The sequence below is a fragment of the Bemisia tabaci genome, chromosome 3 (assembly GCF_918797505.1).
Source record: "Bemisia tabaci chromosome 3, PGI_BMITA_v3".
NCBI classification, from domain to species: Eukaryota; Metazoa; Arthropoda; class Insecta; order Hemiptera; family Aleyrodidae; genus Bemisia; species Bemisia tabaci.
Window position 1 is genome coordinate 47,975,473 of NC_092795.1, and position 20,811 is coordinate 47,996,283.

The window sequence follows — 20,811 nt, forward strand, 5'->3', positions numbered from 1 at the left end:
ACATGACAAGGACTCTGATTAATCAGTTTTAGCTTAAATTGTCAAAAGGAAATCCGCTCAAATAAGCCGCATTCGTCTGATTCAAGCTAAACTGATTGAATCAAGATTGTTTTTTCTTGTCAATGTTTTTAGAGTCTGGAATCTAGATCCAATGTTGTTTTTTGGCCAGTGCTACTAGGTGCGATTCATTGAAATTCTCTGCAATTGAGGGTAAGTTCGGCGTTGCAAAATTGTCTGAAGAATCCGCCTCAAACCCCCTCTTGTAAAAAATAAATTTATCCTGATAAATTTGGCAATAGCTGATGCGGCTTGGTTCCTTTCTGCTTTACTCGGTCCAAATGCTCAGCGCCAGCTTCTCAACCTTGTTTCATTTTTTCGCAATTTCGTCGTATTAAGAATTCTTTCTTCCAGGGTCCCTTCTTCTCTTTCCACCCTCTTATCTGCACTTTATTTTCCCTACAAACCGCCCTCCCTTCCGCCCCTCCCCCTTCCGAGCGCCTCGCGCCTCCTTCGGCGTCGCGGTGACAAATTAGCGAGCACTTTGCGTTAAATCAACACCGTTTGAAATATTTGCTCTGCATTCTGCTACCTTTTCCCGGGCGGGAAAACAGAGGCGAGCGGGTTTATTCAGACCGGAGAAAGGGAGCGAAGGACGAAAGGGCGGGCCGGGGGGAGGGGGGGGGTGAAATGAGACCTAATTAATGACTCGTCTCAGAAGCTCGTTAATCCTCCTTTCGTCTCGCTTTTTTCTCCCCCCCCCCTCCCCTTTTTGTCGGTCTTCACGATGTAGAACATTGGTCCTGCATTAATGCAGTCAAATTTCAATGACGACCTCTCTGTCGTGCTACGGAAAAACGCCGTATGAACCTTCAGGCGTTGTCAAATTACCTTTGATAAAACACGAATTTCCTGGTGAACTTTTGAATATTCTCCCTCCAATTTTTCAGCTAATTTTGTTCGCAATTTAACCTGAAGTTCCTGAAAATTTCAAGGAAAAATATTAATAACTTCCCTCAAAAATAAACGTTTTATCGAGGGAAATTTGGCAACTCTCGAATGTTCATACGGCGTTCTTCCTCAGCATGGCAGCTCTCCTTTCCGTCACCCCGAGAAAAAACCAGGAAAAAATAAACCGCCAGACCTTCGTTCGTCGAGCCTAACGATATTGAAATTAACATCATACTCCGGGGAATGAAGTCCACGTGAGCTTTGTGTTCGGGTTGAGGCAACAATGAAAGCAATAGCGGGTATTGTTTTCGAGCGGTGGGAAAATGACATCTGCACACGGTTTTATACGCATTCGATTGCCTATGAAAATAGGATCGGGTGACTAAGCAATATTTTAAAATGCGGGCGCCGGCAGGCCGCCATAAATTGCTGACCGCCATTGCGAAATTGTGCGCCTGACGGAGAAAACAAAAATTCAATAAAGGGACGGTTTTTAATGGGGGTCTCTCCTCAAAGAAAATCCCGTTATGATTTTTTTATGGGTTTTTCTCAGCGCAAGGCTGCCGATTCTTGGCCGATAAGGAACCACTACCTCTGGCTCTTTCATAAAGCACGTATCTGCATAGGTAAATTAATGACATCTATGTGATGTTTCTAAAATGAGCTAGAAATAGCGGTTCCTTATTGCAAAATGTAATCCATGTAGGGTTACGAGGACACGAAGAATCGTTGTCCTTACAATGCTCATGGTGGATTCCGGCTCTTTCCCTATACTTTTCTAGTCGTTGTCACAATGTTACTTTTGAGGTAACAATTATTTCAGTTCTGGCAACAATGCTGACCGAGACGGCATTGTCACTGGAACGTTGTCATTGGGCTGTTGTTGTTTGTGGCACCGCGATGATTGTTACCAGAAAAATAACATTATAACTACGCCTAAACAAGTTGGTAGGGTTGGGTACATTGCAAAAAACTCTTAAAGACAGTTAAAATAAAAAAAAAAAAAAAAAAAAAATCTTGCACTTAACTATCATCTCTATAAGTGTAAAAAAATTGAAACTATCTTATTATCGCACGTAATGTTTGACAAACATGCCGATTACTTGGTCTACGGTGCGGACGAAAAACCAGGAATAAAGGGTTTAAAAAAATTTCTGCCGAAAAAGAAAATCTACCACTGTCAAAATTGACTTTACAAGGAGCCTTAGGACTTCAAAAAACATGGTGGTGTCTTAAAATACACAATTTTATTGATTTCAAAAACCCATGGCTCCGATATAACATTTATTCGATTTTACTCTGTCCATAGTCCCCTAGTTATTGATAAAAATCGGGTAATATTGCATGCATATGAATGCGATTCGATAAAAAAGGGCCAAGGAGGCAAACTCCGATGCACAGCCTGACAGATCTCCTTCAAATAGGCGTATAGGCAACATCACTGCCTTGAAGTTAATATAGTTGTATTCTCGGATTCAACCTTTTCAATGACCGAATGAGTTCGTAAATGCCGATTGCCCTTCCTCTTTTTACCACTTCTTTTGAGTTTAACTAACAAGATTCTTTTACTATTTTATTCGAAAATATTTTTCAAAATATTCAGGAAATTTTCTCCGCTGTGAGAAATAGTTTGCTTAGTTGGCGATGAAATGCAAGAATTGGAAGTATCCTCTCTTCTTTATTTTCTTGTTGATAATGTCCCCTAAAGTTTAAGCCACGAGAAAAGAAAATTCTGTGAAAACTTCAAGGAATGATGTTGATATGTTCTCCTTTAAAAATAAAATAAGAATGGAGAATTTAAAACATCGCAAACTATATTCATGATTTGACAGTTTTGCCGTCGATTTAGAGTTTAATAGTCCAACGGGGTTGTCACGAAGATATCTAAACGTTTATTTTATGAGCTGATCACCAATTTTGAAGAGGAAATCTACATGTACAGTATTTTTCAATTATAAAGACAGCTGGGGTCGCATTTGTTCAATTTTTTTTAAAGTACTGAAACAGACTCTGAATCATTCCCAAAAATTGTGTGTTGCTTTGATACAATTTAATACTACAGAGGACTAAATCCAAAAAACCATCGGTTGCTTGAATGCAACAGCATGCAATAAAAGGGTTAAACTTTTAATTTTTAAGGCGATAATACGCTATTTAAATAAAACATAGGTATTAAAGTACAGGTCTTGTAGTACAAATACGTTTGAAATGACTTTATATCTACAAGGAAAAATAACGACCAAAACTTATATACTTAAGAAGGAAAGTCGGATGACTTCAGCGTAATTAAAGCTTTGAACCCTCCTTTTTAGTCAGTTATAAGATAAATGGATGCAATAATGAAAAAAAAAAAAACCATGGCGTGCACGGTAAATCTTTACACATGATTCCCCTTTAGTCTAACTACATGCAAATGTTAACTGCTTGTATTTTCCTACCTAAGTATCTCTGTCTAAAAGCTTCATTAACCAATGAATTTCCGGGAGAATAATTTGTTACCCCTCGACGAAAGAATTCTTACCACAACTACTTTTACATTAAAGTCCCGGTGATGAGGATACGGTGGAGGGTAGGAAAATAGCGTGGCCTTCATTACTCTGAACACAAACACGATGTGTGTGTCTGTGTGTCTACACGCACAAACACAAGTTAGCAAGGGAAGAGTCATCAGCGGAAGAGGTGAAAAAAGGGGGTAGGGTGGATGCGGAGGCAAAGCTCATGAATGAAAGACAGAAAGACCTTAAAAAGGCAAGCAGACAGTTGAACAGAGACAATGGTGCAGGAAAAAAGGCGGGGAAGGGGTTAACGAGAGTATGAAAACATTATCTCGAAACAGCGTTGCTGAAGTGAGCTGGAAAGGATACGGGGCGGATTTTTTGCATTTCAGCTACAATATTCAAAGTGTATAAAAAAGGATTCCAACAACAGAGAGTTTTAAAGAAACATCGAAGTACAATATAAAATGAAATCATACATCTTCCTGGAAAAAAGATTGTCACCCTTTTTTTTCAGAATTAAGATTGACGACTGTTTTATGAGAATGAGCTAAGAGCATAAATATAATCAAGGCGGTAGGTAACTTCCTACGAAAATTTTGAGGAAATACCTTTCTTTCTGGTCACTTCGATTTTAGTCCAATTCAGTTTGTTTCTAACTAAAAGAAAATTAGTTGTAAACTCTCATTGAACCAAATTTTGAGGGGCGGAGAGGAAAAGAGAAGAAAAATTCATGAAAATTGTGTCACTCTTGATGTCACTCCCGAAATGACGTATTGTTCGATAAACTTCTCACGTCATTTGTGACTTAAAAACAGCTTAACTTCAAATTTCTCAAAAATTCATCTCATTGCAGTCATATGGCTCTCTAGGTTGGACAAAATTTTTATCTTCTCAAGTTTTTTCTTCATACCTCCAATAAGCCTAACATCGGCCGGGTTTTTACTACAGAGCGAAAATTTTGTTCCAATTGTCTGTTGATTTCTCTATGACAGATCAACATGCACCTATCATTTAGGCTCCAATTAGTTGTTTTTTTTTGTTTTTTACATTTTTCCCAATCAGAGATGGGTTGTTTTCAATGTAAGAAAATTCACGGAATTCAGGAATTCACGGCCATCAGAAATTATGTGATGGCCGTGGATGGACAAAATGAGTACCATTAAACTCTTGATGGATTCACTCGATTTCCAAGATGGCTGCCCAACAAATTACCCATCAACTCACCAAGGTTATGGACTGTTGCCCTGTGCCGTGCTGGGCTTTTGATTTGGCATTGTTTACATTTTGCGCTGACGTCAAAACGACGTATCGGCCATCGGAACAAATTATGTATACAAAATTCAGTCATGCTACATTACACTTAAACTAAGCTGTATACAACATTTAATTAAGTTATATTGCAGTTAAACTAAGCTTCAAAGGATATCAACATATATCTATTAGCGTATTTGTACGATTTTGTTTCTTTGTGCAGAAAAAAAAGAAGAAAAAAAATTAGAACAGATCGGGAAACTATCGGAAGCCATTTTTGTTGGCAATTTTGATGGGTTTGACAACGCATTCAACATGAGCACTGATTATCACAGAGAAATCAAGAGAGCTCGAAAGCATGACAACAGTGCGTTCCGAGAGAGTCGTTTCCTGGGGCATGGAAGGGATCGGGAAGAGGGCTTGAATATAAACAGAAGCGTCAACAATCGCGGTAATCGAGCTAAAATAATGAACCGTCGCCGTGGCGAGGGATGGGGGGGGGGGGGGGGTCGGGGGGCGGCCAATATTATATTAGCTCCCTCAGCTCGGAGACCGCGTTTTTCTCTCATCGATGCTTAAGTCTCATTTCATTATGTAATTTCACTTTTTGCTTCACCCGCGGCTACTTCTCCAGTTTCCACCCTTATTTTTAGCCCCCCTTTACCCCTTGCTCACCCGGTCCGCGATTTTCACTACGACGTGGCTGCGTGTATCTTATCACAACAACCTGTCCTCTCTTAATCACGTCGACCTTGTTCGTTATTCTATCCAGCGGTCTCGCTATAATTGGCCTGGGTATTTATTCTTTCTTTCTGCGGCCGCTCCTAGGTTTCTGCGACTCCCTTTTCATCCCCTTTCCCGCGTCCACCACCTGTGATATCCTACAATATATGTTAGAGATGACTTTTTTTCCGCCCTTTCTTCCGGGTTTCCCCATTTCCTCTGTCATATTTTTCAGAATGTTCAGTTTCTTTCTTTTTTTCCTTTTTCATTTTCCTGTCTGACATCGTATATTATCCATCTTTCTCGATTTCATTTTTATGCCCGCCCTGAAATCTTCTTTTACTGCTGAATGTTTTCTAAAATATAGTATTTACTGCAGCTGCTACAAGACACGTTATGGGTCGCTTTTCCTAATATGAGTATGGATTTGAAGAAAAACCTGTGGAAAGGGAGACTTACTAGAATAGATGGAGACAAAACAAACGAGGTACCCTGAATTGAAACACCTTCATCCCTAAAATCCTCGATAGCCATGATAGATAACCTAAACTAGTAAACTCAATGTAAGAGTGGAAATTCAAAAGCTGGTAATGCCATTAGGTGCGTTGCTAAGATTGTCGCAGCAGAATGAAATATAACCTAAATACCCTCGTCTCGTAAACTTTTTATCGTGGAATTTTTTATATAAAATTTTTTTCTGTTCATATGATAAGAATTATCTTTCTCAGGCCAATGAATTTCCATTAAATTATAGAGACCGTTGCACTATCATGAGTAACATCCGATGTAGCTGACTAGGTTTTGAATTACCACTTAAGCATATTGGAGAGAGGTATTGATTTACTATACGTGTGAATAAGTCACTATTCTCTGTCACGGAATAATCTAGTGACAAAAGAACTTTCTTTTGGGCTGGGCAGAGTTGGAAATTTGGCAACAGAGGCTTCTACGTGACGTGCTTGCCAAAGCCATCGGCCTCATACAAGCATCTCGATCTCTGTTCCTACCATCTAGCAAGTCGTAATAAAGCCACAATGTAGATTGGTCGTGCGGTTCCGGCACAGATAAACGATAACGTCGATGCCATCCAGCAAGCGCTTAACCAAATAAACTGCCTTTAACTTTAAATTAGTTGCTTAGAATTGTCCCTGTAATGGCCAATTAAAACATCCGATCGAACCGGAAAGCGGCGAGGTAGGTGCTGGAGTAAAACGAATAAAGCCGGAAAAATCACGATTGAGCGTCGGTCGTCCACAGCTCGCAAGCTTGTCAAGTTTGGTGTTTTTAGCCGATTCTCCTTTCAGTTTCTCTCTTCATGGAGATGTTGCATGTGTGAGGAATTTGCGATATGACTGTTGATTCTCATGTAAAAGTTCGCGAGAAACACGATAGTGCCACTGGTTTTCCCTGAAATCAACTCCTAAGCTCATAAAAAGCTCTCAAAGTTGAGGCAAAATGGAGGGGATATCTCACGCTATCCTGAGAGTCCACCTCTACATCAAGACAAACTCTCCATGCAAAGATAGGGTGCAAATACATTGACAGGGCTGCCACTTCATTTGGGACCTAAACTGAAAACACGGCATCCCTGTCAATGTATTTGCTCCTATCTTTGCATGGAGAGTTTGTCTTGATGTAGAGGTGGACTCTCAGGATAGCGTGGGATATCCCCTCCATTTTGGCCTCAACTTGAGAGCTTTTTTTGAGCTTGGGAGTTGATTTCAGAGAAAACCAGTGGCACCATCGTGTTTCTCGCGAACTTTTACGTAAGAATCAATAGTCAAATCGCAAATTCCTCACACATGCAACATCTCCATTGTGGAATAGTTTAAAAAGAAAATGTAACATTTAAATTGTGTTTATCTCCTCGAAAAAGCTAATTCACGTTATAGTGCAAGAGAGTACAAGAGCACAAGGGTCAGATGACGAGAGACTTACGTGTGTCTCCAATTTAGACCGTGTTGAGCAGAAAGGAACCAAGCCATATTAGCTATTGCCAAATTTAATGGGGTAGTTTATAATTTTCTACATGAAAACGTTGTGCGGATTTTTGTACAAATTTCAGTGAATTTTCTGCATAATACGAAGCAAATTCCTCAAAAGTTTCAAAGAGATCCGCACCAACGTTTTCTTGTAAAAAAAATTGAATTACCAAGTTAAATTTGGCAATAACTGGTGTTGTTTGGTTCCTTTCTGCTAAACGCGGTCCATTTATCTCTCTACTTTAAGTCATCCAGTAAGGAGAGTAAAATCTGCTCCGCGTGGGTATCACTTGGGGTTTTAGACTCCGGCACAATAAATTGTACTCCAAAATTTTTAATAGTGCGGTTGTCCCAAGGAAAATACCAGTGCGGAATTTATTGGACTTTTTTATTGATTAAAACCAATATAATTTCCTCTCTGCAGTTGATTTTAAGCTTAAAAAGGATGATACCTCATATCCGAAACACTAAGGTTGGACTTGCGTGAATTTCCCATCGCCCCATTGCACAGTAGATCGAGTCAATCAGAGAGGCTGGACACGAAATGTTTGACTAAAACTGCAAATTTTGATGTTTATTCCGCTACATTTTAAATTTTAAGAGCTTGTGGAAGGAAATTTCACGAGGAAACCAATGGAACCACTTTTAGAACCTAAAAATTTTAAATAAACTTATTTAAAAGCTTTTAAAGTTTTTGGATCGAGTCAATTGGATAGATCGGACAAAATTTGGAAACTTTAAACGCTTATAACTCCATTCATGCAAGACTTTGAGATTCTGAAAGTGGTTTCATTGGTTTCCTCGTGAAATTTCTATTTCGAAGCACCCCTTAAAATTTAAAATGTGATGATATAAACATCAAAATTTGCAGTTTTAGTAAAAAATTTCATGTCCGACCTCTCTGATTGACGCGATCCATTGTGCGACGGCCTGACACGACCCCCGCCACATTTTAAATTTTAAGAGTTTATGGAAGGGAAATTTCACGAGGAAACCAATGGAACCACTTTTAGAACCTCAAAATTTTAAATAAACTTAATTATAAGCACTTAAAGTTTCCAAAGAGCCTTGTTAAAAATGGGTCAAAATTCGCCCCTTTTTAGGCCCTCGATTTTGCAAACGGGAATTGTGCCAAATTGTTGCATATGATGCCCTAAGTCTCTGGTAAAAATTTCAGCTTGAGTTGAAAAGTGGTTTCGGAGATACGGGGGGGTGAAGTGGGGGAGTTGAGCGGCTGGCGTGCGCTATTTCCGCGGCTGTTCCTCGCCAAATCTTCGTTTTGATGTCACCCGTTACATGTTTTTCTATGTAATTTTTTGCGTACTTTCCATTTCTGGCCTTAAAAATTACTTACAACCACTTTTCAAGGCGCTAGGGGGTGAAAATAGGGGTTGAACGGCCAGCGGCGCGCTCTTTCCTTGGCTGTTCCTCGCCAAATCTTCGTTTTGATGTCACCCATCACATGTTTTCCTATGTAACTTTTCGCGTACTTTCCGTTTCTGACCTTAAAAATTACTTACAACCACTTTTTAAGGCGCTAGGGGGTGAAAGTGGGGGTTGAGCGGTTGGCGGCGCGCTCTTTCCGCGGTTGTTCCTCGCCAAATCTTCGTTTCGATGTCATCCATTACATGTTTTCCTATGTAATTTTTCGCGTACTTTCCATTTCTGGCCTTAAAAATTACTTAAAACCACTTTTCAAGGGGCCATGAATTTTTTTCGCTTTTTTTTTTTTTTTTTTTTTTTAGTTTTTTTAATTGATTTCGTATTATTCCCTAAGATCTATTCGTGCCGTATATTTTCACGTTTTCTCAGTGTACCTCACACGTCGTACGAGAATATACGCATGATTTCATCCGAACATAAATGTTTACACGCCAAAATGACATGGCAAATATGGGGAAAAATCTGAGATATGCCCCGGGCAGTACATTAATCTGATTAATAAAAAATCTGTCCTTTACTTCGTTACTTATTTATTTAAAAGCAGCCATTACCAGCCTACACGCCGTATTTAAGGATATTATGACCACAGATACATTTACACGTTCACGCTGAAAGACCAATCGTCACCCTAATTAAGTCAAGGGAAGTATGAAAAATTAAGAGCTATGGCAAGTTATCGATTTAAAAATGTGCCTCCCCCCCCCTCATGAAAGCTTTAAAGCTTTACTTGATGATTCTGCCATTATTCTACCATCTCCCTTCTACGAACGCTCGTCTTTGCATATCATTTAGGCGTGTAAACATTTATGTTCGGATGAAATCATGCGTATATTCTCGTACGACGTGTGAGGTACACTGAGAAAACGTGAAAATATACGGCACGAATAGATCTTAGGGAATAATACGAAATCAATTAAAAAAAACTAAAAAAAAAAAAAAAAAATGCGAAAAAAATTCATGGCCCCTTGAAAAGTGGTTTTAAGTAATTTTTAAGGCCAGAAATGGAAAGTACGCGAAAAAATTACATAGGAAAACATGTAATGGATGACATCGAAACGAAGATTTGGCGAGGAACAACCGCGGAAAGAGCGCGCCGCCAACCGCTCAACCCCCACTTTCACCCCCTAGCGCCTTAAAAAGTGGTTGTAAGTAATTTTTAAGGTCAGAAACGGAAAGTACGCGAAAAGTTACATAGGAAAACATGTGATGGGTGACATCAAAACGAAGATTTGGCGAGGAACAGCCAAGGAAAGAGCGCGCCGCTGGCCGTTCAACCCCTATTTTCACCCCCTAGCGCCTTGAAAAGTGGTTGTAAGTAATTTTTAAGGCCAGAAATGGAAAGTACGCAAAAAATTACATAGAAAAACATGTAACGGGTGACATCAAAACGAAGATTTGGCGAGGAACAGCCGCGGAAATAGCGCACGCCAGCCGCTCAACTCCCCCACTTCACCCCCCCGTATCTCCGAAACCACTTTTCAACTCAAGCTGAAATTTTTACCAGAGACTTAGGGCATCATATGCAACAATTTGGCGCAATTCCCGTTTGCAAAATCGAGGGCCTAAAAAGGGGCGAATTTCGACCCATTTTTAACAAGGCTCTTTCGTCCGACCTCTGTTATTGACTCGATCCCTCGTGCATCGCACTTATGAGCCCCATGGAAGGAAATTTCAAGAGGAAACCAATGGAACCACTTTCAGAACCTCAAAATTTTAAATAAACTTAGTTATAAGCTTTCAAATTTCCCAAATTCCGTCCGACCTCTGCCATCGACTCGATCCACCGTGCATCGCACTTACGAGCTCCACCAGGATTTCCGACGGGGATTTTAATATTCGCTCCTCTCGAACTCAAACGACCTGCCCGTGCTCAAAGTCTTGTAACTCCGCTCCAGACTGACAAAAGCTCGCCGCAGACTTTGTCATCTTACCAATTTGGTGGAGGCGGGAGCACGGCGAAGTTGGACGAGCGGCCCAAGTTGGAGGCCGCGGGAGGGGGCGGATGCGGGGGCGGGAGGGGGCGGGAGGGGGCGCTAAAGTTGTTGAAAAGCGCATTTCATAACAATCTGCAGTGACTGCAGCGAGCCGCGGGAAACCCAGATTGATGCCTCCCGCGCTCCCACCCGACGGCCCGACGCACGGTGGATCGAGTCAATTGGGTAGATCGGACAAAATTTGGAAACTTTAAACGCTTATAACTCCATTCATACAAGACTTAAAGCTTCTGAAAGTGGTTCCATTGGTTTCCCCGTGAAATTTCCAATTAGAAGCACCCATTGAAATTTAAAATGTGACGAAATAAACATCAAAATTATTAGTTTTAGTAAAAAATTTCATTTCCGAATTCTCTGATTGACGCGACCCACTGTGCGACGGCCTGACACGACCCCCGAGGCGGACACGACTCAGGGATTCGAGATTCGACTCCTGCAGAGACTCATCTTCCACCCCCCCACCCCCGCCCCCTGCCCGCATCCCCGCCGTGTCACGCGGTGGAGTAGAACTGGGATGAAATCACTCGCTTCTGCGACGTGCTCCTTGGGTGTTTCTCAATTTGCACCTGTATTAAATTACGCCGGGCTCATAGTCTGCCAGCTTCGCTCGGCTTTGCATCTTTAACGGCCCATTTGGAATCGTTCGAGCGTTGTGTGGATGTAATGTGCGTATGCTCAAACAACTTTGTGGAAATTAACTGAATTATGTGAGCTATGTGCATAGGATTTGCGTGCAGCATAATTGGACGTGAATCTGCCAAACGAAACTATGTGCATTTAGACGTGAGCCCTGAGACCCGTTAGAATAAATGCATCACAGGGCTCACGTCATAATGCACATAGTTCCGTTTGACAGAAATACATCCAATTCCTCTTCATTTAGTTCATTTGGACCAAGTTTGGGAGCACTCGTGATCTACGCAACGCACTGGTTTAGCATTTGGACCCCTCCCAAACCCCTTGTGACGCTTTTTTGAAGTAGGCTCCAAGAAGAAATTTTCGACGGAAAAATGGCGATTTTTCAAAATTAAGTTGCGATTTTTTTACGATTTTATGGCTATAAAATCAAAAGGATCACCAACATCAGAGCGATTATCGTCAACTTTGTCGCAATTTTATCTCTGTAAAATAGCGCTCCATGAAGTAGAAATTTCATCTCAATTCATCACGATTTTCCGTTCGCTAATATTGCGATCAATAAAATCGCGAATTTATTGCAAACTAATGCGATAAAATTGTGAGGGCTACTTGAATTAAGTCGAATTAAATCAAGGAGTTCATTTTTACATTGAGTACTCTGCAAGCGAGAATTTTTGGACCAGCTTCTTATTTCATTTGATTTGGTACCTTTTTTATTGAATCTATAAAAATATAAATCATTAGAGAATAGATCAATCCATCTTTCTGCTGAATAAACATTAGACAGTCTGTTTTGAGTCTTGACCTAATTTCATATCTCTAGAAGTAAAACCGCGCTTCAAGTCACATTTTCTTAGTTTTTCACTCGTTAGGATAACATCAATAACATTAGAATACAACATTGACTTTTTCGTGCTTTCATTTGACTTTTTATCGAAAGAGGCGACTTTTTAATTGGCCAGTGTACGCAACGTACCGCAGCTCGCGGCGCGGAGTGATGTTGAAGTTAACGCCTGAATGCGCAACTATTCGTACTCTAATAATGTCCATATTGCATAGAGAAAAATTGAAGGCGTTCTGACTTCGTTGCATGTTTTCGACCGTGCACGGCTGACGTACTCTACACTCGCCGTTCTAAATTGTCAGTAAATTAGTTATTTCGCCTTCCTAAATAATTAATTGAATTTTGCTCGAGTAGATGTATGAATATTTTTTACCAATGTGCGTGATCTTTCCTTATTCTTCGGCGTAATCAGGTTCTTGATGTGAGTACTCATTAATTTTTTACATTTACTTATTGTGCAGGTGGAAAGCAGTGTGCTATCATTACGTTCGTCGGAAGCGACAGGTGACGCGCTACCGAAATGGGGACTCGTACACGGCGACGCAGGTCTATTACGAAAGGGTCAACTCACACGCGGCTGGATCCAGCTTCGTCTACACCTTCTGTGGGGTCAAGGACATTTCTAAACGTATTGTCCTCAATCAGGCCAAACGGCCTATCACGAAAATTCGCTTCAGCAAAGGTGAATATCAAATTCATGTTGTTTTTGTTCTTATTTTCTTTTTTTCTAACGAACTTGCAGAGGTATAAAAGTTGACGGAACCCACCTTAACCTTTAAAGACACTCATTATATTTTCCTTTCATACATATTTTTTTTTTCATCAATTTAAATAAGAATAATTAATTTAGAGTGTGCAAACATTTCCAAACCATGCGTTGAAAAACGCTGACTCCGCCAGTTTAAATATTACAGCCAAACACAGAGCGGAGCGGCGTGCTGCCAGCGCGACATGTGCACTAGCGCCTACAAACCTAACAGGGATACTTCACGCATTGCGCAATGCGGGACATTGGCGCCTTCAAACCTAACAGGGATACTTCACGCATTGCGCAATGCGTGAAGTATCCATGTTAGGTTTGAAGGCGCCAATGCGCGTGTCGCGCTGGTCGCTCTCGCCCACCACGGCGCTGCAAGCAACTATTTCCTAATAGAGGTGTTGAACGGTATCATACGAAATTGAAAGAGCTCCAACTTATTAAGAATGACAGGCACCATTTAAGAGTACGGAGCTATCCTCGCCAAATAAATCAAGATACTGCGGCACAAAAAGAGGGCGGTAGTCTAAAAACGCACTAAGTTCTGGCATCCGTATCTACTAACGTTTACCACAATTATTGAATTTTATTCGAAACTGACTCGATTTAGGCAGAAACATTCTTGAGTATGCCGTCAAGAAGATTTTATTTTGAATCAAGAATAAAATCGCTGAATGAAAGCGGGTTTCTGCTTGATGTAAGTGACTTTCCTTTTTACTTCGGCATCTTTTCCTCTTTATTTAAGCATTATTTTCTTCATTGATTCGTGAGGAAATCTTCTCGGCCGTACATTTGAGTATATTTCTGCTTGAATCAAGTCACTTTTTCCTCAAGTTCAAAAATTATGCTAAACGTCATTGAATACAGATACTAGGACTTAGTAAGTTTTTCGACTACCACTCTCTTTTTGTCGTCGTCACTCGATTTAGTTTGCGAGAGAACTTCGTGCTTTTGAAAGACGCCATCAATCATGATACATTGGGGTGCCTTTAATCTTGTATCATACTACGCAACACCTCCGTAACGAAATAGTAGCTCGAAGCGCCGCGCCGCGGAACGCCGCCGGCGCCGTCCCGAGGTTATCGTACACAGGAAAAATCTAAGAGAGCATAGCTGAGGCAAATCAAAAGGTTTATCCGGTTCAGGTATAACTGACGTACCCCCATGTTTACCAAAAATCTCAATTATATATTTTTCACTGTTGGACCAAACAAACAAAAAAAAAAACAAGCAAACCTTAATTCTTCCAAGACATTTTCATTTTCATCCAAAAACGTCGTGAGCATTGTCGTTTGACTCTTCCCCCCTCAACCCTTCCTAACGCAATCCCGGACCCGCCATGAACAATAACGGATCGCTGGACGAACCTCCTCCATGCGATCCCAAAGCGTAGGAAACTGTTGAATATGCGGCTGGATATGCGTTGATAAACGCTGACTCCGCGAGTTTAAATATTAGAGCCAAACACAGAGCGGAGCGGCGCGTGCTGGCAGCGCGACATGCGCTCTAGCGCCTACAAACCCAACATGGATACCTCACGCATTGCGCAATGCGTGAAGTATCCCTGTTAGGTTTGTAGGCGCCAATGCGCGTGGCGCGCTGGTCGCCCTCGCCCAGGTATGGTATTTTTAATAACTAGCCGAGCGCCTTCCACGGCTAGTCAGGGGGGCAAAGCCTCCTGCGGGCCGATTACAGAATTCTATAGACAAAGCTATAGACAAAGAAGACAGAGGGGGTATGGAAGGATCCTATTGATGAAAGTGGGTGGTTGAAATGGACAATGGAGGTAAGTAATAGACTAACAATGTCAATGTCAAAAACATGTATCAATGTCAATAATCAGTCTGCTGGACCCTCAGTGGTTGTGTCTCGCTTCGCCCTTCTTCTCCTGGTGCGTCACGTTACACGTATTTGATTCAGTGAGAACGAAAATACACCAGCTTGATTGCTTGAAAATGCTCAGTTGTCATTGAAGATGGGCACTTTTTATGAAGGTCATTGAAGTTAGCATGTCTGTTCCAACTTGGACTTATAAAGTGTCCTTAAGTACTTGTTTTTCGGCACCAAAAATCTTTTTCTCAGATTAACTTCTCCACCACCTGTGCAATTTTGTGTGCGTCTTGATCACTTTAATTTTTTCGAGTTGGTGTGCTTTCGTTTTCACTGATTCATTTATGAACGCTCCCTGGTGGTATTTGGATGATGATGATGACGCTAACGATGACGATGATGATTGTAAGGATTCTCTTGATTTTCGCGCAGGTTTCGCATTTGCAAATGTGGATGCAGCGGCGGATTTCGAGGAGCAGCGGGCTCGGTTCTTCGCGGAGCACGAACGTTACGACGACTACATGGAGATGCGCGAGGGCCTCGAGCTGAGCAACGTCTCCAACTTCAAGGAGGCGGCCATCGTAGTCCACGACCCGGATCACCCGCCGTGGTTCGCCTCCCAGCCCGTCTTCTGGATCTCATCCGCCTGCCTTCTATCCTGGCCCCTCCGCCTTCTCCTCGAGTACAACACCGCCTACGTCCACTACCAGGTCAGTTGCTGACCCTGTCGCTTTACTTCCATGACCTTTTGTAAAGTCTTCATGCATTTTTCAACAAATGTATCCTAAATTCTGCCTTGCTAAGGAAGAACGCTGTATGAACATTTAAGAGTTGCCAAATTTCCTCGGACAAAACATGTATTTTTTAGGGAAGTCATGCATATGTTTCCTTGAAATTTTTAGACATTTTAGATTAAAGTCCGAACAAAAAAGTCTGAAAAGTTTGAAGAAATATATTCACAATTTGCCCATTCAATGCGATTTTAATTAAATGACATTTGGCAACGTTTGAAGGCTCATACGGTGGTCTTCCTTAGCAGAGAAGAATTAGCCGCTCCACATAGTCTGCATCTGACGTTTCCTAATTTTTTCTCACACTATTTAATTTTTCAACAGAAAAGTAAGCAACAAGATATTTTGCGAATGTATTTTTTAACAAATTCATAGACAAGTTTTTAAAGCGTTATGGTTTTTAGCTTGTGTTTGGTTAGTGTTAGAGAATTACACCGCAAACGGATTTACGAGGGTAAAAGCAGAGTAATAAACAGAAAGACACCCAGGACGTTCGGGAAAATTACATGCCCATTCTGGACTGGAACAAAAGCTAAAATTTGAAAAAATTGAAAAAAGGAAATGAGAATGCAACTGATCGAGATAGGAATCATTATACACTTAGTTATTAGTGTTAAATTCGTTCCGTAGGCATAAGCCACTCGGTATTTTTTCCAAGACTGCTCATCTATCAACACCATATCCCAAGGCATTGCACTTCTGTGGCGCCACAAGAAACCACTAGCATGTACAATGTTCTGAAGAATAGTGCAACGTCGATCTGTTGATACATAAAATTGAAGAAAATCCGTTTCGTAAAGAAACTATGAAATTGCTAGATGATAATTTTTCTTTCAACAATTTTCTAGTTTTTTCCAATGGGAGTTACAGAATAGAAACTATGAATGGATAATCGGTTTTTCTTCGTCAGACACAAGCAATGTTGTTCACTATCTTATGGCTAACTTCATTTGATCTAGAATTGCTTAGTAGTTCTTTTTCTGCAAAAATGCTATCTCACTAGATTGTGTATGTGCTTTAAAATCGTCTTAACCCCCTCATCATGATTTCAGGTGACCAAGCTGTTCGGCGTGAACTACGACACAGCCCCAGCACCAGCCTTGCTGCCTCCTCCGGCGCCCCCCGCGCCCCCCGCCCCGCCCCCGGTGGCGGGCCCCCTCACCTTCACCCGCGTGCCAACCGCCCGAGAGACCGACTCCGTCAACTCGGCCGTCCTCTCCAGCGACGACGTCGAGTTCAGCTGCAGCGAGAACGTCTGCCTCATCCCCAGCTACTCGGAAGCCCTCCTCATCCAGGTCGACGAACCCACCCCTCCAGCGCCCTCTGGCGACCCACCACTCGAAACTCAAACGCACACAGGAAGCACGCAGACTGAGAGTATACCGGTGCAGACTGAGAGTATACCGACTGGGGTCGGATCGGCGCAGGCTCACTGCGGGAGCGCGCCAAGCCTAAGAATCAATGCCTTAAATAGTTTATTTAGCTTTAACGTCAACAACAACAACAACAACAACAACAACAACAGCATCTCGGCATCGAGCCGGGAGCGACGGAGGGAGAACCGTCGGTCGTGGGGTGGGATCTTCAGCGTGAAGACGACGCCGATGCCGCCCCTGACGCGGTCGTCGACGCAGAACGGGATGCTCCTGTACTACGCGGCGCCGTTGACGGAGACGTTCCCGAACGATCCCTTCGGCGGGTGTCGGGTCACCTCGCCGGTCGAGGAGCCGCCGCCGCCCTACGAAGAGGCCCTCCGGTTTCCCACTATCTCCACGCTGACGCGGTCCCTCACGGAACGCGGGGAGATCTGCCGAAGAGCCCTCTGGCCCGTCCAGAGGAGGTCTGATTCCACGGAGATCCGGCTCCCGGATAACCCGCCCAGGGCGTATATTAATATGGAGACCAGTCTCTAACACAAGCTCAATTCGTTTTTCTTGAAACCGGTTCGTTGGTGTTTCGGTCGCTGGGTTAGAAGAGGCTCCAAAATTCGCCCCTAGTTTTCCCTATTTTTGATTGGGTCACAGAAGTTGACCGGTATTAGCCAGAATTGGTCTGACTGTACCTATTTCAGGGTTGCTTATTATACATGGAGACCAGTCTCTAACGTAAGCTCAATTCATTATTCTTGAAACCGGTTCTTTGGTGTTTCGGTCGCTAGGCTGGAAGAGGCTCCAAAAATCGCCCCTATTTTTGATTGGGTCACTGAAGTTGGCCGGTATTAACAAGAATAGGTCTGACTGTATTTGAAGGTTGCCCCTTTATTATACGTTTTAAAGGCAAGCAGAAGCCGCTATGGAAACGAGATAAACATCCATTTTTGGGAGAGTTCTTCTGGAAGGTATTGAACTTGAACACCAACCAGATGACATTCTGTATAAACTTTAACTGGATATTATATGTTTTTATCCGACACTAAGTACCTACTTTTGAGTGTTAAAACAAACGAGTTCTAGAAAACACCATAAGCAAGAGTCTGTAATCAATGGCTGTTTTATAAGGTTCACAGAGACCTGCTCCTGGGTGAAGGAGCTCTGAGAGACAAGCTTAAGGTCACAATCTACAGAAAAGCCACGTTGTCTTTCTTTAACTGTCACTAGGGTACTAAAAGTAGGTACTTTTCTCAATAAAAATCAAAAGATCTATTTCTGAAAACTGCAGAAGTCCGTAAAAAAAACATCTTAATTCAACTTGTCAAGCATTCTCTGTGTCGTTAATAAATAAGGTAAAAGTTAGAGTCATTTTCGACTTTTTCACAATCAGGGATTTTTATTTACATTTTATTTAATTATAACCACCTGAGGAACCGCTATGTTACGTGTGTCGTTAAAAGTTTGCGTAACTTTCATCTTCGCTTACGAGAACAAATATTAAGTTCTGTTCCCTCGCATGACATTCACGTGGAGGGATTGAGTTTCATTTAGGTATTGCGAAAGGCAGACTGAATAAAGCAGTAATCGGATGGGTAATAGAAGAGGATCGAAGATCATGAAGTTACAGCAAACGAATTGGTGCAACTACTCGTGCTTGATGGACGATGCGTGTTCCTTGCTGATGCTCGAAAGATAGTGCGATGTAGTATCAGCGCACGAGTCCGAGTAAGATAGACTCCTGCGAGTCTCGCTCAGAAAACTGAAGGCGCACTTACTCTCGAATCGCTCGATACAACAAACTCCATTGTTTCCAATCTTCACCCAGACGACATTTTGATGGGTAAGGTGTCACGACAGCTGGGGCTATCCCATCAAAGCGCCATGAGTTAGAGAGGATGAAAGATTTGTTTTCATGTGATTTTAAACGAAAACCAGCGGCGAAACTTTACCTCTGACTCCAACGCTCATATCGTCGGCCAAAGTGCAAAACCACGTATCTCCGTTTGAAACGTTGCAGACTCCCTATTATGCTTTATTTTTTCTCTGAAAAACTAGTCGACGTAATTTATTGAAAACTTCACTGATTTTTCTTCTCTGTAAACGGAGGATTCTGTATGAATTTCAAACTGTTGAGTTTGCTTGGTTTTTTCCGAAAAAAGAAAAAAGAAAGTGGAAATGTTGATTCACTGCATTAGAGATACCTACCTACGTGGTTTTGAACTTTGGCCATCGGTATAAGTACCGATGAATTGTTACCGTACAGAAAATTAGAGACACGTCATGTGATTGAAGAATGTTACAGATGAAGGAGTTTGGGGGAAAATTTTTTCAATCCTCGGGACACTTTACATTTTTTGTACATTTTTTATAAAATATTTATTGGTCTAAAGTAAACCGAAAACTGTGCCCAATCGTTTTTTTTCCGAAAATTTTTTTGGAGAATGACTCTTGGAATTTTTCCTCTGCTTCGTCCTCGCTTAGTCCTTTATTACTTTTATTATGTGTGAGGCTTCATTAAGAGGCTATGAATTATGACGTGCCGAAAATTTGAAGGCGCCTTCAAAATCCTCTATTAAATATGAGCGATAACTATTTTAACTTGGTCGTCGTGGAGTTGCATATATACAATTTTGAAGGCGATTTTTGCTCAGTCCTCTAAAGTAAATGAAGCCTTCCTATGATTTCTTTCTATTCTTTTTTTGACACTAGATTTTTGTTTGAACTTATATTTTGAAAGGGAGTATTCATTTCAAACAGGCACTACCAACTTTCTGTTTGCAAGCTTTGTTCCAACTAGTTAGGCATGTGTCGTTTCATATTACAAAAATAAACTTTGAGTTCTCTAACTCTAATAATAAGTTCTATGATAGTTAAATAGCATATGTCTGCGCTCAATATTATATTCTTCAACATTTTTACAATGTAGACTCTAAGAGAAAATAATTTTATGGAAATTAATTGGTACCTTGATACAATACATACACGAATAGGCATCCAGAAAAATATTTTTTTTACTCAGCTGCTTACAACTTCATCTGTGACATCATTCAATTCAATAATACTATGTTGCAGTTGGGCGAAACTAGGGCAGAGTGGACTGCACCCCCCCCCCCTTTCTAACCGTAGAAATATAGTTTGACTCTATCAGAGAATTGAGGGGGTTTAGCATAATAACTGCGCAACATTCCAATTATCTTTGAAATGTTATTTTGACATATTTGTTGAAAAGCTAAGCTCAAAACTGCTTGTGATACAACTCAAAGGAAGCCTCCTTGGCCTCTTGGGCTCTCCCTCTGAAGCTAGGAGATGCCCCTATCCTCTTTGGTGAAATGCCTTCCTTGCCTTCAGATCCAAAATCCCCCCCCTCCCCGGCCCGAAGAAAATTTCCTGGTTTCGCCCATAATATTTTGTAATACCTCCTAAGTATCCTTTGAGGATTTAAAACTTGACACTATGATCAGCAAATAAAAATTCGAATATATGTATTGTTCCTATAGACAACTCACAGAGGTTATAAGCAAATAATATTTGCATAGGGAACAGGCATCCCTCCTCAGCAGAAGTATGCAGTTGCTACTTACGTAGGAATCCAAGCTATTACTTCTTAGAAACATTTCATGATTCATTGCAAAAATAATTTGGTATTACCATGCTTGATTTCATTCAAACATCGGATGCCTCAATCTAGGTCTGGGCAGAGAGGACGACTAAAAAACTGAGACCTTACGCAAAAATACTCTC

General features: G+C 41.4%; 1 protein-coding gene across 2 annotated transcripts in view; it reads left to right on the plus strand.

Moving 5' to 3' along the window:
- The window catches only part of LOC109030553 (transmembrane protein 151B), a 158,674-nt gene extending 139,946 nt beyond the window's left edge, over positions 1 to 18,728 (plus strand). The window contains exons 5-8 of one of the 2 annotated variants that reach the window (XR_011899574.1): positions 12,784 to 13,004; positions 15,342 to 15,619; positions 16,753 to 17,667; positions 17,859 to 18,728. Coding sequence is in view for 1 of the 2 variants with exons in the window: in XM_019041560.2 (XP_018897105.2) it covers positions 12,784 to 13,004; positions 15,342 to 15,619; positions 16,753 to 17,613 (1,360 nt within the window). In the remaining variant the exon portion in view is untranslated. Of the gene's footprint in view, positions 1 to 12,783; positions 13,005 to 15,341; positions 15,620 to 16,752 lie in introns of both variants that reach the window. The other variant, XM_019041560.2, reaches the window with a different exon arrangement.
- The last annotated feature ends 2,083 nt before the right edge of the window (positions 18,729 to 20,811 follow it).